The 19,563-nt window shown below is 41.0% G+C and overlaps 2 protein-coding genes and 1 long non-coding RNA gene across 7 annotated transcripts in view; 2 read left to right on the top strand and 1 right to left on the bottom strand.

Annotated features, from left to right (window-relative positions):
* The window catches only part of LOC143369378 (filamin-A-like), a 446,998-nt gene that overhangs the window by 51,175 nt on the left and 376,260 nt on the right, over positions 1-19,563 (bottom strand). For all 5 annotated transcript variants that reach the window (XM_076813239.1, XM_076813240.1, XM_076813241.1 and 2 more), the window contains 2 exons: positions 11,410-11,602; positions 4,377-4,517 (listed from right to left, as the gene is read on the bottom strand). In XM_076813239.1, coding sequence (XP_076669354.1) covers positions 4,377-4,517; positions 11,410-11,602 — 334 coding nt within the window. The remainder of the gene's footprint in view (positions 1-4,376; positions 4,518-11,409; positions 11,603-19,563) is intronic.
* The window catches only part of LOC143369405 (uncharacterized), a 263,714-nt gene that overhangs the window by 6,283 nt on the left and 237,868 nt on the right, over positions 1-19,563 (top strand). The window lies entirely within an intron of this gene.
* LOC143368760 (uncharacterized) lies at positions 13,734-18,330 on the top strand. The gene is made up of 4 exons (XM_076811818.1): positions 13,734-13,923; positions 15,402-15,526; positions 15,596-16,272; positions 18,085-18,330. The coding sequence occupies exons 1-3, from the start codon at positions 13,734-13,736 to the stop codon at positions 16,262-16,264; spliced, it is 984 nt and encodes a 327-aa protein (XP_076667933.1). The 3' UTR covers positions 16,265-16,272; positions 18,085-18,330.

Below are 19,563 nucleotides of genomic sequence, written 5' to 3'. Positions count from 1 at the left end.
AAGATTCGGCTTCCAGGGAGAGCTTGAATGTTGCAGCTAGGCCAGTTTATATTCTGTGAATTTAGCAAGGCATCCGTCTCGTAGCTGGGTGCCTTTTCCAAATCTTCGAGTGGTACGCTGAGTTCGCACATGTACATCCGAGGATGTCTGCTGCATCCTGTGATGTAGTTCTCATCGGGTATGAAGTATTGGGAGTTGATTTTGCTGATTGCTAGATATTGTGTTCGTGGTTTTATGAATATAGGGGTAGAAACGTTGATCGATATAGTCTGCGCCGAAGGGCACGGTTGTCGGTAATAGAGATCGAAGGGAATTTGGTTCAGTAAAGTAATGTCGAGTGACAAGATAATTCTACCTTGTAAATAAGCTACGTTTAATTTGGTCACCTCTTGTAGCTGTTTGGAATTTAATTCTTCCGAAGACTAAGACTTGGGGAAATAACGGCCGAATGTAAGATCCCCAGTTTCGTGAACGTGAGAGCGTCCGTAATGACGATCAGCGCGGTTACATATTCGCCCACGTGCCTGGTCATTTGAAATTTCCACGTCCGAAAAGCTAATTCTAATTCTATATTCGTTTCGCGTTCGTCCAATTGGAGCGTACCCGATGCTATCTCCTTAATTCTATTTCCCATGCTTTGCACGGAACCCGTTATAGCTTTTAGCGTGTCGTGTATGTCCTGGAATTCGGATTTTATAATATGAGTTTGGTTTCTTAACAATTCGGCAAGGTGATTTTGATCTTTGTAGAATTTATCTAGTTCCTTATTATAATATTGCGCGTCATCGTTGTCCAGGGTTCCGAAAAGGGCCTTATTGAGTGTTCCAGTGAATCCCAATGGTATCGATCGCTTGGAGCGGTAGAGCGGCGGTTTTCTCAGTATGCTGAGTAGCAATTCCTCATAGCGCCTACCGTCGTGGAGTTTCCGTTGTACGGCCGCGTTAAGGGCGTCGGCCGGGAAAAACACCCAGTTATATGTCTTATATAATATTTTCATCTGGTCAATCTGGGGTTGGGTTTGTGGTCTCGCGGACAATACTTCCGCGACTCCTATGCCCATGAAAAGCCCCCATAGGGTGTGGAAGACTCGGTGAGGTCGGATACTATCGTAGTACAAGCCCGGGTTGTGGGTCAACTGCGATATCGGGTAATTTCCGTCGATGATGTTATTATTAACGATCGTCCATAGGAACGCAAACGAGAATGTCTTTCACAGGAGAATTCTATCGCTTTAAGTAAATAATAACTGCAAATATGAAAAACAGGTGAAATAAAAGAGAGAAAAGGAAGGAGTTAAATTTATGGAGTGTGGGACCTTGGTTATGGGAGTCGTCTCGATGAGCCCTCTCGCCGGACCGTTGTAAGCTTAAACCACATTGAATACGCTTCACTGGCGTTAAGGTGGTTTATTTTTAATATAAGCATGTTTCAGTTTATCGAACTTTTTGATGATTTGTCATCCCTCATCCGAAATTAATATTGCATTGTTTTGTTCGGTAATTGCTTTTATTTTGTAAGGGCCAATGTCTGTTGTTCAGTAATTTTCTTGGCAAGGTGTGAGTATCTGCGATACATACGCTATTGGTTGGTCTTCGCCTATTTTCCCTTCGCACAAAATCGCGCCGACAGCTACATCGGACGCGTCGGTTGTAATGATAAACGGTTCGTCATAATTTGGATATCTCAAAACCGTTTTTTTGCAGAATGCCTGTCGTAAATCCTCGAACCTTTCTTAGTGTTTCTCGGTCCAAAGGAATGGAATTTTGGTGCTTGTTAAATTCGTGAGTGATTTGGCGCGTTTCGCCATCTCCGGGATGAAGCAACGGTAGTAGTTCACAAGACCCCGGAATTGCTTCAAATTTTCCCTGTTCTTTGGTACGGCAAGGCAGATACGGCCCTGATCTTCTCGGGATTCGGTCTTACTTCCTCAGCGGCTATTATATGACCCAAGTACACAAACTTGTCCTTTGAGGACTTGTCCTTCTCCGTCTGTAGAGTCAGGTTATGCTTGCGTAAGTGTTCGAAGAATCTCTCGAGTATGTGTACGTGCTCCGCGAACGTGCGTGAATTCACGACCACGTCATCCAAGTACACAAATAACTCCTTGCCAATGAGCCCTCTCAGCACCTGATTAATTAAGCGTTGGAAAGTGGATGGGGCGTTCTTTAATCCGAAAGGCACGCGGAGGTATGTGTAGTGTCCGTCGGGGGTGGTGACCGCGGTTTTTGCGCGATCTTCGGGGGCAAGCTGGCCATTTCTCGTTCTCGCCTTTGCGCGTTCCGCGCGGCTATGATAAACATCATGAAGCCTGGGCTCCCAAATGGCTCCAACTGACCTTCGCTGTATTAGAACCAATCGGACCTGCGTTCCTTGCACACGCGAAGTTTCCACCTCGTCATAGTCATATGTCCCCCTATGGCCCAACTTTTTTGCAGCTAATACGTCGCACATCCTTTTGCTTTGACACTTGAGCGCGTGTATTTTTATATACTCAAGCGATAAGGGATCGGTCCCCAATTTGAAGGGAAGCCGACGGAGGAGGGACCACGAGCAGTCAGCAAACCTTTTGTTCCTATGTGTGATTTTTTAATACAACAGCGCATAGGTGAGGTTGTACAGTTTAAGAGGTTCTTTTACCAGTGTTCTTCTTTTATCAGTGAAAATTGAACATAAAAAATGCAATATTACGTTTATACAAACGGAATAGATCTTGAAATTTTCCAACCACCTCCACTTACCAAAAGGTACATGTGTTGCGCAATTACGTTGAAACTGAAGAGCTCTTTTACACGGGGATTCATGTATGCGATACTTGTATCGCGAGCTGCCTACGATTTAATTCACACGGCGATACACGTATGATACGTGTATGGTGGATACCGATTATACATTGTTTATAGAAGCGTTCACAGAACAATTCTCGTATCGTGATACTGATTTCCTGTAGGGTAAAGGACCCAATTACTAACACCTAACCAATTACTGTCACCTTAAGCTATTTTACTTAAAATAACGAATAAATAAAATATAGTATATAATCTATAGTATACCGCTCGTTTCCACGTTTCATCTGTCGACTTCAAATAAAAAGTATCGTGCGGCCGACGTTTGCGGTGTAGACAAAAGAACAATTCCTATGGAAGCTATAATGACCAATGGAAAATCGGTATCCATCATACACGTATCGCGATACATGTATCGCCGTGTGAAAGAGCTCTAAGTTTGCACGTCCTGTTGAAACGCACATTCAATTCCATTTCCCTAACACCCAGCATTCATGCATCCGATCATACCCTATACCGCGTAAAATTCAAATACAAAACTCTTTTCATTACAATTATTAAAAATGATCAGAATTATATCATGTTTGGTATAATTTTAATTGCAAAAACTCCAGCAATCCATTGGTGGTACTTGTATGGAGATCTAATATTAATTATAGAAATTCCCATTTTCATTACTGAGTTACCTATTGCTGTCCTTGTCTTTATGACTCTCAGGTCTAGGATCCCCGAAGCGAGTAGTTCGAGAGCTTCGATCCGAGAACCTTTCACGGTCATAAAAAAAGGTCGTCCCTTCAGTGATTTCAGGAGGCCGTCAGTCCAAATGCCCAAATATCGTTGGCAACCAAATTTTAGTTTCACTGAACGGATACGGGTTCCACACTGACATCTACTGACATCCCCGATACGGACAAGTGTGCGCTGCTCCATTGTAAAGCACGCAAACGATATTTTGTAACACTGATTCTGACGGCCCGGAACTGACGTGTACCGAAGACAGTCGAATTTCACTGGTCGGATACGGAACTGACAAGTGTGCGCTGCTCCATTCCAAACAAGCAACCGATACCTTTTACGACCACGGGACTGACACGGAACTGATATGTGTGTTTAGACCTTAACCAGGTCCGTCCGGTGACGGTCAGTTCCATGCATTTAAGGATTACACCATCTTGATGGGTTCAAAAAATTGAAAACTTCTTTGTCCATAAATTTATAACGTGAAACTTTAAAAATAATGTACAAAAGGTTCCATTGATTAAATCATTGTAATAATAGTCACTTCAACTAAACTCATATGCATATTTTTTGTAAAAAAAATTTTAAAATACAAGTTGTTTTGGACCAGTCAAGATTGTTTAACCCCTCCCTTAACACTCTGCTTCCAGCTTCAAGTTGCAGCGCTTGTATTTTTTTATATTAATTTATCGATACACGTTGTGGGGTATGAAACTATTAATTTGGCGGAAATATATCATTTCACATACATACTATTTCTCTCAAAATTACTTATTTCTTCTGGCATTGTGCTTAATGATGCATGTAATGATGCATGTATGGTGGTAATTTAAGATGTCACAAAATTCAACAAACCTTGAACATGTTCACCGTTAAACTTTACAGCAAGTTCATGCTGTCCTTCCTCTTTTGGATCATATCTAATGGACACCGTACCATCATGATTATCTTCAATGACTGGCTTATCCACATTTCCACTTGGCATTTTTACTTCGGCTGAAATAACATGAGAATACATTTAATTAATATATATTGTTGAGCATGAAAACTTAATAATCACAATACAAATATTTATAGAAGGAAAGAGGTGTTTAGAAGAAAAAAAATTATATAAATAAATATGCAATTCCACTTGAAGAAAAATGCATCTGCAGTTTTTAGGTACATCGTTGTATTGACGAACAAAGTGAACCCGTAGAAAAGTAGACCATCTTATACCATTCAACTTTGTCGTCTGTTACTTTTTTCTACTTTTAACCAAACAAGATATATAACCCAGTCCCAATTGTGTGACTCACTCTGTATGAACCACAGTCTCGCATAGGTATGTAATAAATTTTACATGTACTAGTTTTGTACCGATGAGAAAACAAAGAGGTGAAAGAAGAAAGGATCATGTGACTTATAAGAATACGATTGCAACGGACGAATCGAAAGACCGAGAATTACTGGCAAAAGTATAAGATAATGAAAAATGAATTGGTGAAAAAAAAATTGTATATCTGATATGAAATGAGGCAAACGATGACGGAGTCACAACGATAGAAATCTATTTGTTCACTCGTAAAACGAGAAAGGTGCTTGCTGTTGCATTATCAAATCCATCCTATTATTTAGTAATAACTTAAAAGTTAAATAAAATGAATAACAATCCGCAGCTGAGGAGACCAAAACACAAATCTGCTGTTACAAGGAACCATCCCAGCTGGTGCTCCTAGGTTTTAATGCAACTTTGTACACATGTAGATCTCACCCTATCGGGGCAGAATATACATATAGGGTTATAGCCGTATACTGTTTATACTTTTTGAGAGATTTAGCTTTAAATATCTGTAAGCGGCCTACATTTCTGTTAAGGGGGTGTTCCGGTCTAGAGCCCACAAAAATAGGTGAGCTTTAACAATTAATTAAAGGAAAATGTTCCGCGTTGCATTAATACGCGGAAGAGGTTTCTTCGGCCTTGTTAAAAAAAGGAGAAATCCGGATTCATTGTCAGGCATATCTAAGATCCTCACATCTGCGTTGCACACTTTATTAGATAGTTCGACCGTTGCACGGGTCAATTTGTCAGCTGGCAATTAAAGTAAATGGCTATCATAAACGCCAAGCTAGGCCAACGCGTCTGGCAACCTCATGGTCACCTTCGGCAGGGTCGCTGGTAAACGCGCTCGAACGTGCAACACAAGATGTGGGTGTCTTTGCGCTTTCGCGCCGACCATACGCGGGCAGGTAGGAAATATCTTGCCGCCAAATCTAGCCCCTTTGCCGGAAAAGGCGCGCCAAGGGCGCAGGGAATAGGTGGCGTGATTTGCGCTAGGGAAATTATCCGATTGGTTGACACCGACTACGTGGACCAATCGGGCCAAGACAGCCACCGCCAGAATCTTCTGGGTACATTGGAGGAGTCCGCAGAAGTCAGTTAGCATCTCCCCTCAACGCAAGAACGGTCAGCGTCAATCCGTCAACGCATTACGGTTAGCGCAATACAGTAGAAACCACTGATTCTAACCAACGGGTGATCCGCAAACCATTCATCAGTGTTGACTTGTCTATTCCGTTTATTTGTTGTTCTTATTGTTGTATAAATATAGCTCCATTATTGTTTTCCTATTCTCATTTTTTTCGCTTTAATCAGCCCTATCACAGTAATGCGGATAAGGTATCCGCGTAATTCCGGGGTCGATAAAAATCGTAACAGAGATTTATGACTTCCGTCGACTCGACACTAGCCTCGGTACATCTGCGGTATCGAGAAGCGCACCGTTACTTTTATTTCGCACTTGCTTCTACGCTCGGATGGCCGGTTCTTTTGGGAGGGATGCAAGTTGGATTCGTTCTGATACAATCTGCTCCCTATAGTTGTAATTTAGTCTACCAACTTTCACTCCTCTCAATCTAACCAATCCTACTTACATCCCTCCCAAAAGAACCGGCCATCCGAGCGTAGAAGCAAGTGCGAAATAAAAATAACGGTGCGCTTCTCGATACCGCAGATGTACCCGCCTAAGTAGCATTTCTGAAGGAAAACAATTATCCAGCCTTTGGGCTTGCCATCCCTAACCCAGACCTTTGGCAGGTACGTATCAGTTTCAACAGCCAATGCCACCCGTGGCGCTAGTAAGACCGTCCCCGGTCCTTCCTATTCCAGAGGGTTTTCTTCCAGTGAAAATCAGTAATTTTGCAAGCGCAATATCTTAAAAACCAGTGGAAATAAAGTGTATACATTAAAGCTTATTGAATTTGTCTTGGAACGCACTATCAACTCAGGTCTTCAGAAAAAAAGTTCCATTTGAAAAACCGAACTTGACCATGGTAAGTTTCAAAATAATAATCGAAAAAAAATTCGTCTCGGCTAATAAATTAGCCCCCTCGAACCATTCAATTACATATTTTTTTAATTTTTTTTATCTCCAGTACTTTAGGAGATATCCAACTGTCCAGTCTTCCCGCGGACACCCTGTATAACGTAGATAAATTATGTTGAGATGTATATTATATGATTTAAAACTCATTTCAATCGGTTTCACAATGATGCACAGGTATTTGTAACTATTTATTGGCAGGCACATATGTCCTCACTTTAACAAGAACAGAAGATTTTGTAATCTTCATCTGATGATAGTATGAATGGAAATGACAAAAGTTAAATAATTTTGCGAGCAGTCGCCGGCAACTTGGTCGCCGAGAGACCAAATTTCGGGCAACCAAACGAAGCGACCAGACCGAGCAATTCGATACCTATCCGTTTTGTAGAGAGCGCCAAACAGAATGGACGTCGAGGAGATTGTTGTAATAATAAAGTACATTGGAAAAAAAGATAAAGAAGAGGCGATATTGGGTGAATCCTATATGGGAAGAACGCCGTCAAAAAGGAATGTTTACTGGTTTACTCATTCTCAAATAAATGCACCATTTCTTCTTATTGTTTTTTTAAATGTCACGATTGGAGTTTTCATTATATGACAAATCCCAAATCGCCTTTCGAGATTCAATTTGGAAAATATATTTGTGGTCGCCAACAAAGTCGCTGGTCGTGTGAACGCGTGCATTGGAATCAAGGCACCCCATTGGTCACCGCGACCACTTGGTCTCCCGTGCGTCGCTTACGTTTTCGTGGTTGCCGGCGACTCGTTGGTCGCGGCAAACAACAAAGGTTTGAAAGACAACAGAGGAAATGATACACGTGTATTTCCTACGCAGGAGTAGAAAGTTGGCGTCTGGAAGAAATGCTGATCCAATTGGTCATGATATAATCTCCTCCCTATGGCCCATCTTTTTTCACACTATATAAACAAAGGGCGTTTATCTTTTCACTATCGGTCGCAATGGTAACAACCCTCAATCTCATATTGTGTAAGAAAAAAAAAAACCAACAGGACGCCGAGATAGCGTATGACTGCGCGATTTTGAAAGTGATGGCGGAACTGTGAGAGGGAAGCCACGGCAGAGAACATCCTTCATTTCATTTGAAACACAGTTTCCAGCAATTAGTGACCACGACGTAGTAAACCCCTTCAAACGTCTCAAATAGTATAAAGTGTGAAGGCGTTGATTCGGCTACTGACACAACTGTCGGCGTTAGTTTTATTTAGATAAAGAAAGCAAGATGTAGAAAACGAGGCCAGCAGGTACTTATTTCTACTGTCTTTGACGAGCGCACCAAGCATCAGCGTGCGCGCTTGTCAGAGCGTCGGCCCTTTTCGTGCGCGCGGCCTCATATATTAGACCCTTTCAAGTGGACGAAAACGTCGTGCACGGCGCGCCGTTGCATTAGTGGGACCTTGCCTTAAGGGTCGTCAAATGAATACACCTGACGATGTTACAAATGCTATACTTGAAGTAATTAATGAATATAAACCCATAAGGACAATAGCTAAAAAGGACAAAATTGATAAAAATGACATTATCTAGATACATATTTAAATATAAAAATAACAAAAATACATTTTTTAATCCAAATTTCGTAACGTACCAAATATTTACAAACGAAGAAGAAGAATTACTTGCAGAATATTTATTAACATCGGTAAACTTTAATTAATTATGGTCTTTCACCAATTTAAACCAGAAAATTTGCATTTTTATTTGCGGAAGAAAATAACAAAAATATTCCTCAAAATTGGACAAAAACTGAAGCAGCATCGTTTTATTGATTTCGAGGCTTTATGTCTCGGAACTCTCAGATCTCCCTTTGTATTCCCGAAGCAACCAGTTTAAGTAGGGCGACTGCATTTAATAAACATAATGTGTCCCAATTTTATGAAAATTTGCGAATAATATTTGAAAGGGACACTTTTGGTCCAGATTCGGTGTACAACGTGGACGAAACTGGAGTGACCACAGTACACAAGCCAGAAAAAAATAATTAGCCGCGAAGGAGAAAAACAAGTTTCCAAAGCCACGTTCGACGAACGTGGTGCAGTATTGTCTCGTTAGCAGCCCGCTGGTCGGGACCGGCGTTGAGCCCGTATCGTGAACGGAGCCCTAATTCCGAGTGTTCGTTTCTCGCTTCTTTCTGGCCGAAGGGGGAGTGAGATGGAACACTGCGTGCGCGACGAGCGTGCGCGATAGTCGCAAGCGCTTACCGTGAGCCCGGCTTGCGTCAGGATTTTGCGAAGCGGTTTTCATGCTTACGGTAAGCGCTTGCGACCATCGCGCATGCCCGTCGCGCAGGCAAAGGACTGCGTCTGTCTCGTACCGTCCTCGCTCGCTTTCAATACCTCTGGCTCGCTCTCGCCTTCGCCGGACAAGAGTAAGGCAGAAGTGGTGGGGATAGCGAAGAGTCCGTATCGTGCACACCAAACCGAGCCCGTAACGAGACAATACTGTAAGAGTAGAGTACTGTAGCAGACATTATACGAAGATATAATCGTGAGGATAGGATTGAATCTGTTGTTCAAACAGGTCGTCCACAGTTACTCGATATTCGTGACAAACATAATATTATTAGAAAAATGAGTACAGATCCTAAATTAAGTGCACCAGGTTTGGCGGCAGAATTGTTTGAAGAGACCGGAAAGGAAGTTCATTCTGACAGTTTGTTGAATGCTCAATGAAAGTGGATACAAGAATAGAGTTCCTCGAAAAAGCCATACATAAACGATGTAAATTGAAAGAAAAGATTACTCTTCACCAAAGAATAAAATTCTGCTGAAGGAGAAACGTGGTGGAAAACTGTAATTTTTGCAGATGAGATTAAATTCAATATTTTTGGGTCCGATGGCCGAAAACTGATATGCGGTAAAGCCAATGAAGAGCTTGGCACTAAAAATCTCAGACCAACACGGCACAGTGAAACACGATGGAAGAAGTGATGGTTTGGGGTTGTATTTCGGCTGCTTAAATGGGCGAATTAGTTTTCATTGGCGGAATTGTAGGTAAAAATAAATATTTAAATATTTTAAAATAAAACTTACTTAAAAGTGCTATTAATGTGAACATTCGTAACAGTTTTAATTTTTATGAGGATAATGAGCCTAACCACAAATCACGTATAGTTCAAGAATATTTACTGTATAATTGGCCAAAGGTATTGCACCCTCTTCCAGAGTCACCAGATTTAAATCCGATCGAAAATTGATGGGATTACTTAGATCGTCAAATCAGAATATCACCCATAAAGTCGAAAGACGAATTAAAATTACGATTAACTGAAGAATAGTCACGTATTCCATTAGAATACTTAAATAATTTTATTTCTAGTATGCCCAAACGTTTAAACAGTGTAGTTGAAAAAAGGGCAATCCAACAAAATATAAAATTGACGTAATTTTATTAAAGTATATGTATATTTTACATAAAAGCATTATGCTTTGCACAGTGTCCGAATATTTTTGCGACGTCAAAATTAGGCATTATTTCGTTTACCATTGATTAACAAGAAAAATGTATAAATTAAATTAAAAAAATCTTACGTTTGTAGCACCTAGAATAAATGTACTAAATCAAAAAAACAACGAATCCCTTATTTACAGAATGACTACAAATACACAACAAAATATTTCCAAGTACCACTGTGTCCGAATATTAATGCGGCTCACTATGACCTCTCCAGTAGGGTGGGCCGAAAAAATAAAATTTCCGAAACCCGAAACAGCCTAGTGCGAAAAAGTTGCGTCTGGGGAAGACAAATGGAGGCAATTTTTTTTTTTAAATCGGTCAATATTTGACCGAGCCCAAACGGGGTCAAAGTTTTTAATTCTTTACCAAGTTTGGCGACTTCTGTGTATTTTCATAAAATTTGCATATTTCACTGTTAAGCATCAGAAAATATTATTTAAACATATAAACCCGTGAAATAGTGTTTTATATATTGTCGCGAAGCGGAGTATCTATGTGTTTCTATTTCGGAACGTAACGCGGTTGTAGTGAAAGAGGAACATATTTCATTGATTCAAGAACCGGTCAAACAGCCATTTTCATTTGTGAGATTCAATAACCATATCTTATAGATTTTTGTGCGCTGAAAACAGATCCGCAAACCGTTTGACGCCATTACCCTCCGTTTTTGAGAAATTCGATTTTGATAAAAAATAGGAAATTTTCAACTTTGAACATCTTTTGAATTCAAACAGTAATAGTTATTCGGTTGCTGGTTCCGCTAAATTATTCTATGAACCCTCGCAAACACAATGATAAAAGTTATTATTGAATTATAAACATTTTCGATGTATTCTTGCATCAGGATATTGCGTGTTCCGGATTGTCCCTCAATTCTGGGACACCCTGTATATGCGTAATAAGTATCACCTTTTTCGTGTAACGCATGATAGTAAAATTTTATAAACAGCCAACTTGACATAACCCGTATTATATTTTTGAGTTCGATTCATTGGATTTATTGCTGAATATTTTGTATATCTAACAGTGAGTAACTATTGATACTTACATGTTACGGTGCCACTGGATAATGATAAGGGGATATTATTCAGTCGAATTACTTCAAATTTTTCTTTTGCTACACTGGAGCTTTCTTGTGTACTTGTACTGTGCTGTTCAACAACACGCTGCTCCTTCTTTTGGCGAGATCTTCCGGCTCTATGAGTTTTATGTGTACTGTGCTCCCGGTATTCCTCTGACGCCTGCAACATAATTTTAATCACACAAATATTCACAAATATTCAATCATGAGGCAAAAATTTCTCATACACAATTTTATTTAGATAGTAACGTACAGCACAAACACTTAATTTCGAAGTAAAAAAGTACAACAATAAGGAAAATATTGCAAATAAATCACGATCTGAAAGACGAAAAAGCTAACGTCCTGGGAAGAAAAATCTATTCTTCAGTGAGATAACAAAATTCTATTTTATCTGCACCGAAATTAGGCATCAATGATTACCACTAACAAGAGAACCCACGAATATTATGGAAAAATAGCGTCCATAACAAAGGATCTCTAAATCAGTCAGAATAACAAAATGTACATCACAAACTGTAAGTTAAAGGTCACAAAAGAATATGTGAAAACGACATTACCTGCTGAGGCATAGTTATTTCTTCAGTTTACAAAGCGATAGTTTAGTGCACAAATAGTGTATGACCACTTTTTCTGAAATTTGAGTTTTCATATGCAACAAATAATTCTTGATTGATTCTTTATGCTATATAAAAATCACATTTATATCTAGTTAGTAAATTTGCGAAAAATAATATTTCTTTTCATAGATGCCCCTAAATCTTATGTACCATTGCATGTTTAAACCTGTGTTTCTCGAATACGCTAAAAGTGGACATAGAATATTTGTGCACTAAGCCATCTGTTTAGAAGGTCCGGATTATTAATAATTCCTTCCTGTTTCTTTATAAACACTATATATGTATTTAACGACTATAATATAATATAAGGTGTACAATCATTTTCTTTTTATTTTACACGTGCTCTACTTTCACCATCTTATCTTATTCTGTCTTCACCTCTCACAAACGCCAGTGTCTTCCTGACCCACGCACAGATGGCGCACCACACTCAGCCCGCGTAATATAAATGTAATATACTCAACACCATCCATATACTGGGTTGATGGATATTTAATACACAGCTGCTGATATACACTGCCACTTAAAAATATTTAACCAAATGTTGTATGTACGTTTGATAAAAACGAAAATTGCGAGCAACTTTTTTTCACACTTCATAGCAAGAGTTCATTCACTTATGCCATCTAAAAAGTAGTTGAACTGCAATTCGAACTTCCATTTTGCTACTGCTAACTTTTGTTTGTCTATGCCCGTAAATATGCCAATTCTTCTGGTAATATTATTATTATTAGTAGTAGTAGTTTATTAATTCCGGCGGGCTTTGGCTCCCGAAATGGACTTAGTTACAAAACTTCTATGTCACTCATACCGCACTCCTTTATTTAAAATAACTATTACACACCCTTCGGTTTGCAGTATCACATTGGTTTCATACTATAAGCTACCTTGCAATCACCCTTTACTCTATCCCTCCCTGCCCACTAAGCAGAGAGGTTGCTAAATACAAAAATATAAGAATATAAAATCTGCTCTGCTGTACTTGCGTCTGGTCTTACTGCCATTTCTTATTTACATTGTTCCCTACTCTTTTACGTATTGCATTGTTTCCTCCGTCTTTCTATTTCTTTTAGCCAACCTATTTCATCTCCCCCGCCTGCATTGAACAGTACATTTGCCAGCGCAATGTCACCCCACCTCTCTCAATCCATCCCCCTGCAACTATTCACCAAATGCTCTGAGCTACCCTCCACTTCCTCGCAAATACTGCACAGCCTGTCCCCCTCGGTAAGCCAGAATCTTCTTGACTCATCCAAATTTCATCATCCCTCTCTTGCAGTCAGCTTTTGGCTGTCTTTCTGCCCTTGTAATATTAGTATTTTCCCGCATTTTTGATGATGTGAGGGGTTTATCCCTCTTACAGTAGATGTTCTACTAATTTTTCGATCTTCCGTTTTATTTGTCACATCTAAGCTTTCCGGACGTTTCAACGATTCATTATGCTTCATGTCTCGTTCTCGAGATCACAATGTAGTACCGCTAGTGTACGCAGGTGTCGCCACAATCTTCAGCCTCAAAATTTCAAACACGCACGCCGCGAACTTCCCATCGGTCCCGCGGCGCCATCCGATCTTCATAACGTTTTTTGTGCGCGTTGGTGAAGCCATATTTTCAGGCATTGGGGAAATTTGTTTTTTTTTTTCAAAAGTATAAGTAGGTTTCCCGTTCAGAATGGGAAAATCAAGCCGATCGAGAGACAGATCTCCATCCGTTGAAAGGCTTCGGAAAAAGTTAAGAAAGTTACAAGAACGGTTGGAGTGGAAATTAGATGAAAGAAAGATAGAAAGCATACCACGCGTTGGTGGCGTCGTAGTAAGAATGCCGGACGAAACGATTCGTTTATACAAAGTTCACGAATCAGGTATTTCCTTATTTTGTTTTCTTTCTCAATCTGTCTGGGGCAAAACTAGATTTTCTTTTTTGCTCCTAAGGGCGGCGAGTTCACACATGAGGTGAAACAAGTTCCGTACATTTTGACTAGGTTACAATTTCGCATCTTTGAACAAAAGACAGCATGTAACCTAGATCTCTTGCTCTTCTAGATTTATCGGGTCATCCTAGTCCTGTTACGAGCCGGGGCTGCGGCAACGCGAGAGGCCGGCGAGAAGGGTATTTCCCAAGGAATATGGTTAACGAATTTGTTAGTAAGGTGCGCGGACGAACCTGATGCGAAATCAGGGAGCCGCTTGGATTATTGACGGCGAGGACGAACCTGATGCGAAATCAGGGAGCCTCTAGGAATGGAGTCAAGCGCGGACGAACCTGATTTGAAATCAGGGAGCCGCAGGAGGGTGAAACGTCGTGAACGAACCCGATGCGAAATCGGGGTGTCACTAGGATGATGTTCACAGACGAACTCGACGCGAAGTCGAGGAGCTGTTAGGAGGTTGGATTATTCACAGACGAACCTGGTGCGAAACCAGGGAGCTGTTCGGAGGTTGGTAGACTTACAGACGAACCTGGTGCGAAACCAGGGAGCTGTAGGATACGGACGAACCTGATGCGAAATCAGGGAGCCGTAGGAGGGTTAAACGTGGACGAACCCGATGCGAAATCGGGGAGCCACTAGGTTGGTAAAATTCCTTTATTTGGATGAAAGGTTGCTAACTAACCTGATGCTAGATCAGGGAGTCGCGGGAAATGTTATTAATGCCTCGTAACTCTTAATTTTTATTTGATACAACTCGAGCGGTAAAGTTGTATCAGTGGGTGAGCGCTACTAAGTTTATAAGGATCGCTGGGTAAAAGATGGGTTTTAACGAATCAACTCGATTTAGAAGTGAACACCATTCGTGTATTCAAGATTAGTTGGTACAAATGTGAATGTCGCGGTTAAATAGTGTAATAAATGTGTGAAAATTACCACTAATTTGCTCGGTGTTGACGCACTGGCGATGCGGGGCGTACGAGCGGCTATTACAAAGTGCCCAATAGAATGTAAACCGAACTCGCGGATTCTATGGGGTCAACTATGATTCCGACAGAGACTTTAGCTCGATCTTACTGAATTCAACCGACTCGGTACGAGCGTGACACAACGTTACTCTACGCGTAACTGTACTGCTTTTAACCGCAGAGGGTAGAAACCAAAGGGTTTATATAGTCCCAAAAATGAGTGGGGATGCATTTGAAATTTCCATATAAGGAAATTCTTCGGGGTCGTCGTCGTGTCACTCCCGTTCCCATGGTCGTGATCCAGATGGTCGAGATCATGACCCCCCTTAGTGGTATGTGATAAGCAAAAGGATTTTTAGGGCGTTTTCCCTTCGTAGACGCGAGCTCGAAAAGTGGTTGAGAGCGGCGTATGGGGAAAAATCCACATACGTAACAGTCCATCAGAACCATCGGATATCGATGAGGTTTCTGAGGACGTAGTCATGGACAATGAAAATTTACCAGAGATACCCAATAATCTCCAAGAGACAGAAAAGGCAGAAGAAAACAACTTTGCCGAAATGGACCAAGTAACCCTAGACATCTAGGGTAACGACAGTGGTTCAAAGACCACGGGAAAGTTTACTTTTCATCCCAAGTTAGCGGGTACATGGGAGAAGGTACTACAATCTGGATTGAAGAAGGAACGAAAAACTGAATTCCTGGAGAAGTACCCACGCAGGGGTAACTGCCCTATTGAACCACCTAAACTCAATCCTGAGATTGAAGCAAACAAGAACGAGACAATCAAAAAGAGAGCACTGGGATCAGCGGTTACCAAGATTTTTGAAGGGCAAAAGCAATCTATAAATTCAGAAGAGCTGTTAAGGGACCTGGTAGAGTCGGGTAAGCTCATGTGTGAGCTGTTTATCCAGCTGACGACAGCAAGGAAGGCTTTCATATACCCAGGCTTGGACGCTAAAGCAAGGAAGGTTTTGAAAGCATCGGAAACAGGAGAGTTCTTGTTCGGATCCGAATTATCCCAACGGATCAAGTCCGCTAAGTCAATGGAGAAGCTGGGGTTGTCTTTAAAAGCTCAACCTACAGACAAGAAACCGTCATTTAGAGCCACTGGAGCTTTAAACTTCAAGGGCTCGCCTGTAACAGTCCGAGGTCAATCGCAGGCGGGCTACAAGCGACACGGCTACCAAAGAGTCCACGGTCAGAGATTCTACTCACAAAGAGGGAATCGTCATACAGGGAATCAAGGCCACTCACAGGGCCGTCAGTCATCATCACAGATGAATCGAGTACCAGCTCAGAAGTAAACCGAGGGGTGAGTAATATTGCTGGACGGCTAAAATACTTTAAGGGGGCTTGGTCTAATATTACCTCTGACAAGTTTATACTGGGTAGTATAATGGGATATAAAATAAATTTTGATGATGAGCCTGTACAGCAGCATACAGCTGGGGACGGCTTTTTAAACAAAAAAGACGAGCCCTTCATGCAGGAGACTGTTGACGACTTGTTATGCAAAGGTGCGGTTAAGAAAGTGGGGCCCTGCAAGGGGCAATTTTTATCGACCTATTTCTTGGTTCAAAAGTCAAATGGTAAACAGAGATTTGTACTTAACTTGAAGAAATTGAATTCCTTTATTGTTACTGACCACTTCAAAATGGAGGACATACGAACTGCGACTAGGTTAATGCCTGAAAGAGGTTATATGGCAAGTCTAGATTTAAAGACGCTTATTTTTTGATACCGATTCACAAGAGCAGTCGCAAATATTTGAGATTTCAGTGGAAGGGACAAATATATGAATGGATGTGCTTGCCCTTCGGACTCAGTCTAGCACCTTGGCTATACACAAAGATTATGAAGCCAGTAGCAAATTTTCTTAGCGAGAAGGGACTATTATCAGTCGTCTACTTCGACGATTGGTTGTGTTTTGGCAAAACGGAAGGAGAATGTGCTAGAAATGTCCAACTTACGAGACGGGAATTAGAATCCCTGGGTTTTGTCATCAATGAAGAAAAGAGTTGCATGGCGCCTAACACTAGGTGTCAGTTTTTAGGCTTTGATTTAGATTCGGTATCAAGAACCTTAGAGCTACCTGAGAGGAAACGAATTCAACAAAGTCAGTTTAATTAAAACGTTAAGAGGTCTAAAGTCGTGTAGTATTAGAGAGTTTTCGCGGATGGTGGGATCCATTTCAGCATCATGTCCGGCCATCCAATATGGTTGGCTATATTCGAAAGGCCTAGAAAGGCAGAAATATTTAGCTTTGTTAAGAAATAATGGAGACTATGACGGCATAATGACAATTTCGCAATCTCTCGTTGCCGACCTTGACTGGTGGGAAGAGAATATCCAAAGGTCAAGGAATCCAATAAGGCAGCAGAAATTCATGTTGGAGATTTTCTCAGACGCCTCAACAACAGGTTGGGGGGCAGCATGTAAGGGAGAAGTCACTTCTGGTGTCTGGGACGAATCAGAATTAACCCAACACAAAAATTATTTGGAGCTGAAGGCAGCCTTTTTTTGGTTGACATGCTTCGCTAAGGAAAAACGAAATTGCGAAATTCTGCTCCGTATTGACAACACAACAGCGGTGTCATATATTAACCGTATGGGAGGTATTCAATATCCTATCTTGAATTCGATAACTAAAACAATTTGGCAGTGGTGCGAATAACGAAATCTGTGGATATTCGTCTCTTATATCCCTTCCAAAGAGAATGTGGAAGCCGATAGAGGTTCTAGATTAAATAATATTGACACGGAATGGGAGTTGGTGCCCTGGGCTTTTCGTGTTATTTCTAACCGATGGGGTCACCCGGACATAGATTTATTTGCATCACGGATCAATAAGAAATGTCAAAAATTCTGTTCTTGGCACCGGGATCCGGAGGCGCTTTGCGTGGACGCTTTTACGTTGGAATGGTGCGATTGTAACTTTTATGCGTTTCCACCCTTTGCTCTTATCCTAAGAGTTCTAAGAAAAATTCAGCAAGACCAAGCCTGGGGTATTTTTAGTCGTGCCCGACTGGGGGTCACAACCATGGTATCCCTTATGGAGTTCCATGTTAGTAACAACTCCAGTAATTTTTTAACCAAATGTTAATACGCTTCTATCCCCGTGTAGGAAGATTCGGCACCCTCTCGCCATGAAAATGCGCCTGATGGCCGGGCTATTATCCGGCAGGCGTGCCAGAGACTGATCATCAGTGAGTAGGCCATAGAATTGCTTATAGGATCTATTGCGGACTCGACACTGAAGCAATATCTTAAACAAATCAAGGATTGGGCTAATTTTTGTTACAGGAAGGGATGTGATATATTTAACCCACAAATCGAGTATGTGATAAACTGGTTAACTAACAAGTTTAACGAGGGATCGGCTCTATCGTTGATAACAAATGAAAGGATAAGTAAAAGTCCTATTATATCTAGATTAATGCGAGGAATTTTCTACCAGAGACCATCGAAACCAAAATATGACCACACATATAGTTTAGAGCCAGTACTAAATAAATTAGAAGAGCTTTATCCTTTGAATAACTTAAGTCTACCGGAATTGACGGAAAAGCTAGTAGTGCTATTGGCATTAGTTACGGCACACCGTAGACAGACGCTGTCGCTGATTAAGCGAAGTAACATCGACAAAGATTTAGAGGGATATAAAATAAAAGTGCCTGACAGAATTAAGGTGACTAGACCTGGTGCATATCAACCCTTATTAGTTCTGCCAGTGTTTCAAGAGAAACCAACACTGTGCGTGGTAGGAACATTAGAAAGATATTTGGAAATAACGGATAGCTTAAGAGAAAATTGTGATGCATTGCTCATCACAACAAGGCGGCCTTATAAGCCAGCATCAAAGGACACGTTAAGTCGGTGGATACGTGCTTTTCTGGTTAAGTGTGGTATTGGGAGAGAATACGCGCATCATAGCATTCGCCATGCAACAACTTCGCTAGCTTGGAAAAAGGAGGTTGATATTAAAATAATCAAAAACCTAGCAGGATAGTCAGAGACGTCGAAAGTCTTCAATAGATTTTATAATAGACCAATAATTAGTAATAAGGCGTCGTTTGCGAAGGCAATATTAAATAATTAGTTCCTATTTGTTAGTGGAGAGTGTTTATAACTTGTTACAAGTTTCTTGAATTAAATAGTATCTCACATACAGCTCTGAACATCTACATTGTGATCTCGAGAACGAGACATGAAACAATCGGGAGATCGAACGAGCCCGCCGAAGGCGGGCGAAGTTCGATCGTAGTTATACAGATTGTCTCGTTCGAGAAGATCACGGCCCTCCCATAATTAAAGAGATAATAAAAGGAATAGTAGTAAAAGTCAGAAAGAATTTCTCTTTGTTTCCCCACCCTGTGATAATACTTTAAAAGTATGAAGATCGGATGGTGCCGCGGAACCGATAGGAAGTTCGCGGCGTGCGTGTTTAAAATTTTGAGGCTGAAGATTGTGGCGACACCTGCGTACACTAGCGGTACTACATTGTGATCTTCTCAAACGAGACAATCTGCATAACTACGATCGAACTTCGCCCGTCTTCTGCGTGCTCGTTCGATCTCCCAATCATAGGGCTGTTCGAGTGCTC

Source organism: Andrena cerasifolii, chromosome 5 (genome assembly GCF_050908995.1).
Source record: "Andrena cerasifolii isolate SP2316 chromosome 5, iyAndCera1_principal, whole genome shotgun sequence".
In the NCBI taxonomy this organism is placed as follows: Eukaryota; Metazoa; Arthropoda; class Insecta; order Hymenoptera; family Andrenidae; genus Andrena; species Andrena cerasifolii.
This window is presented reverse-complemented; position numbering and strand designations above follow the sequence as displayed.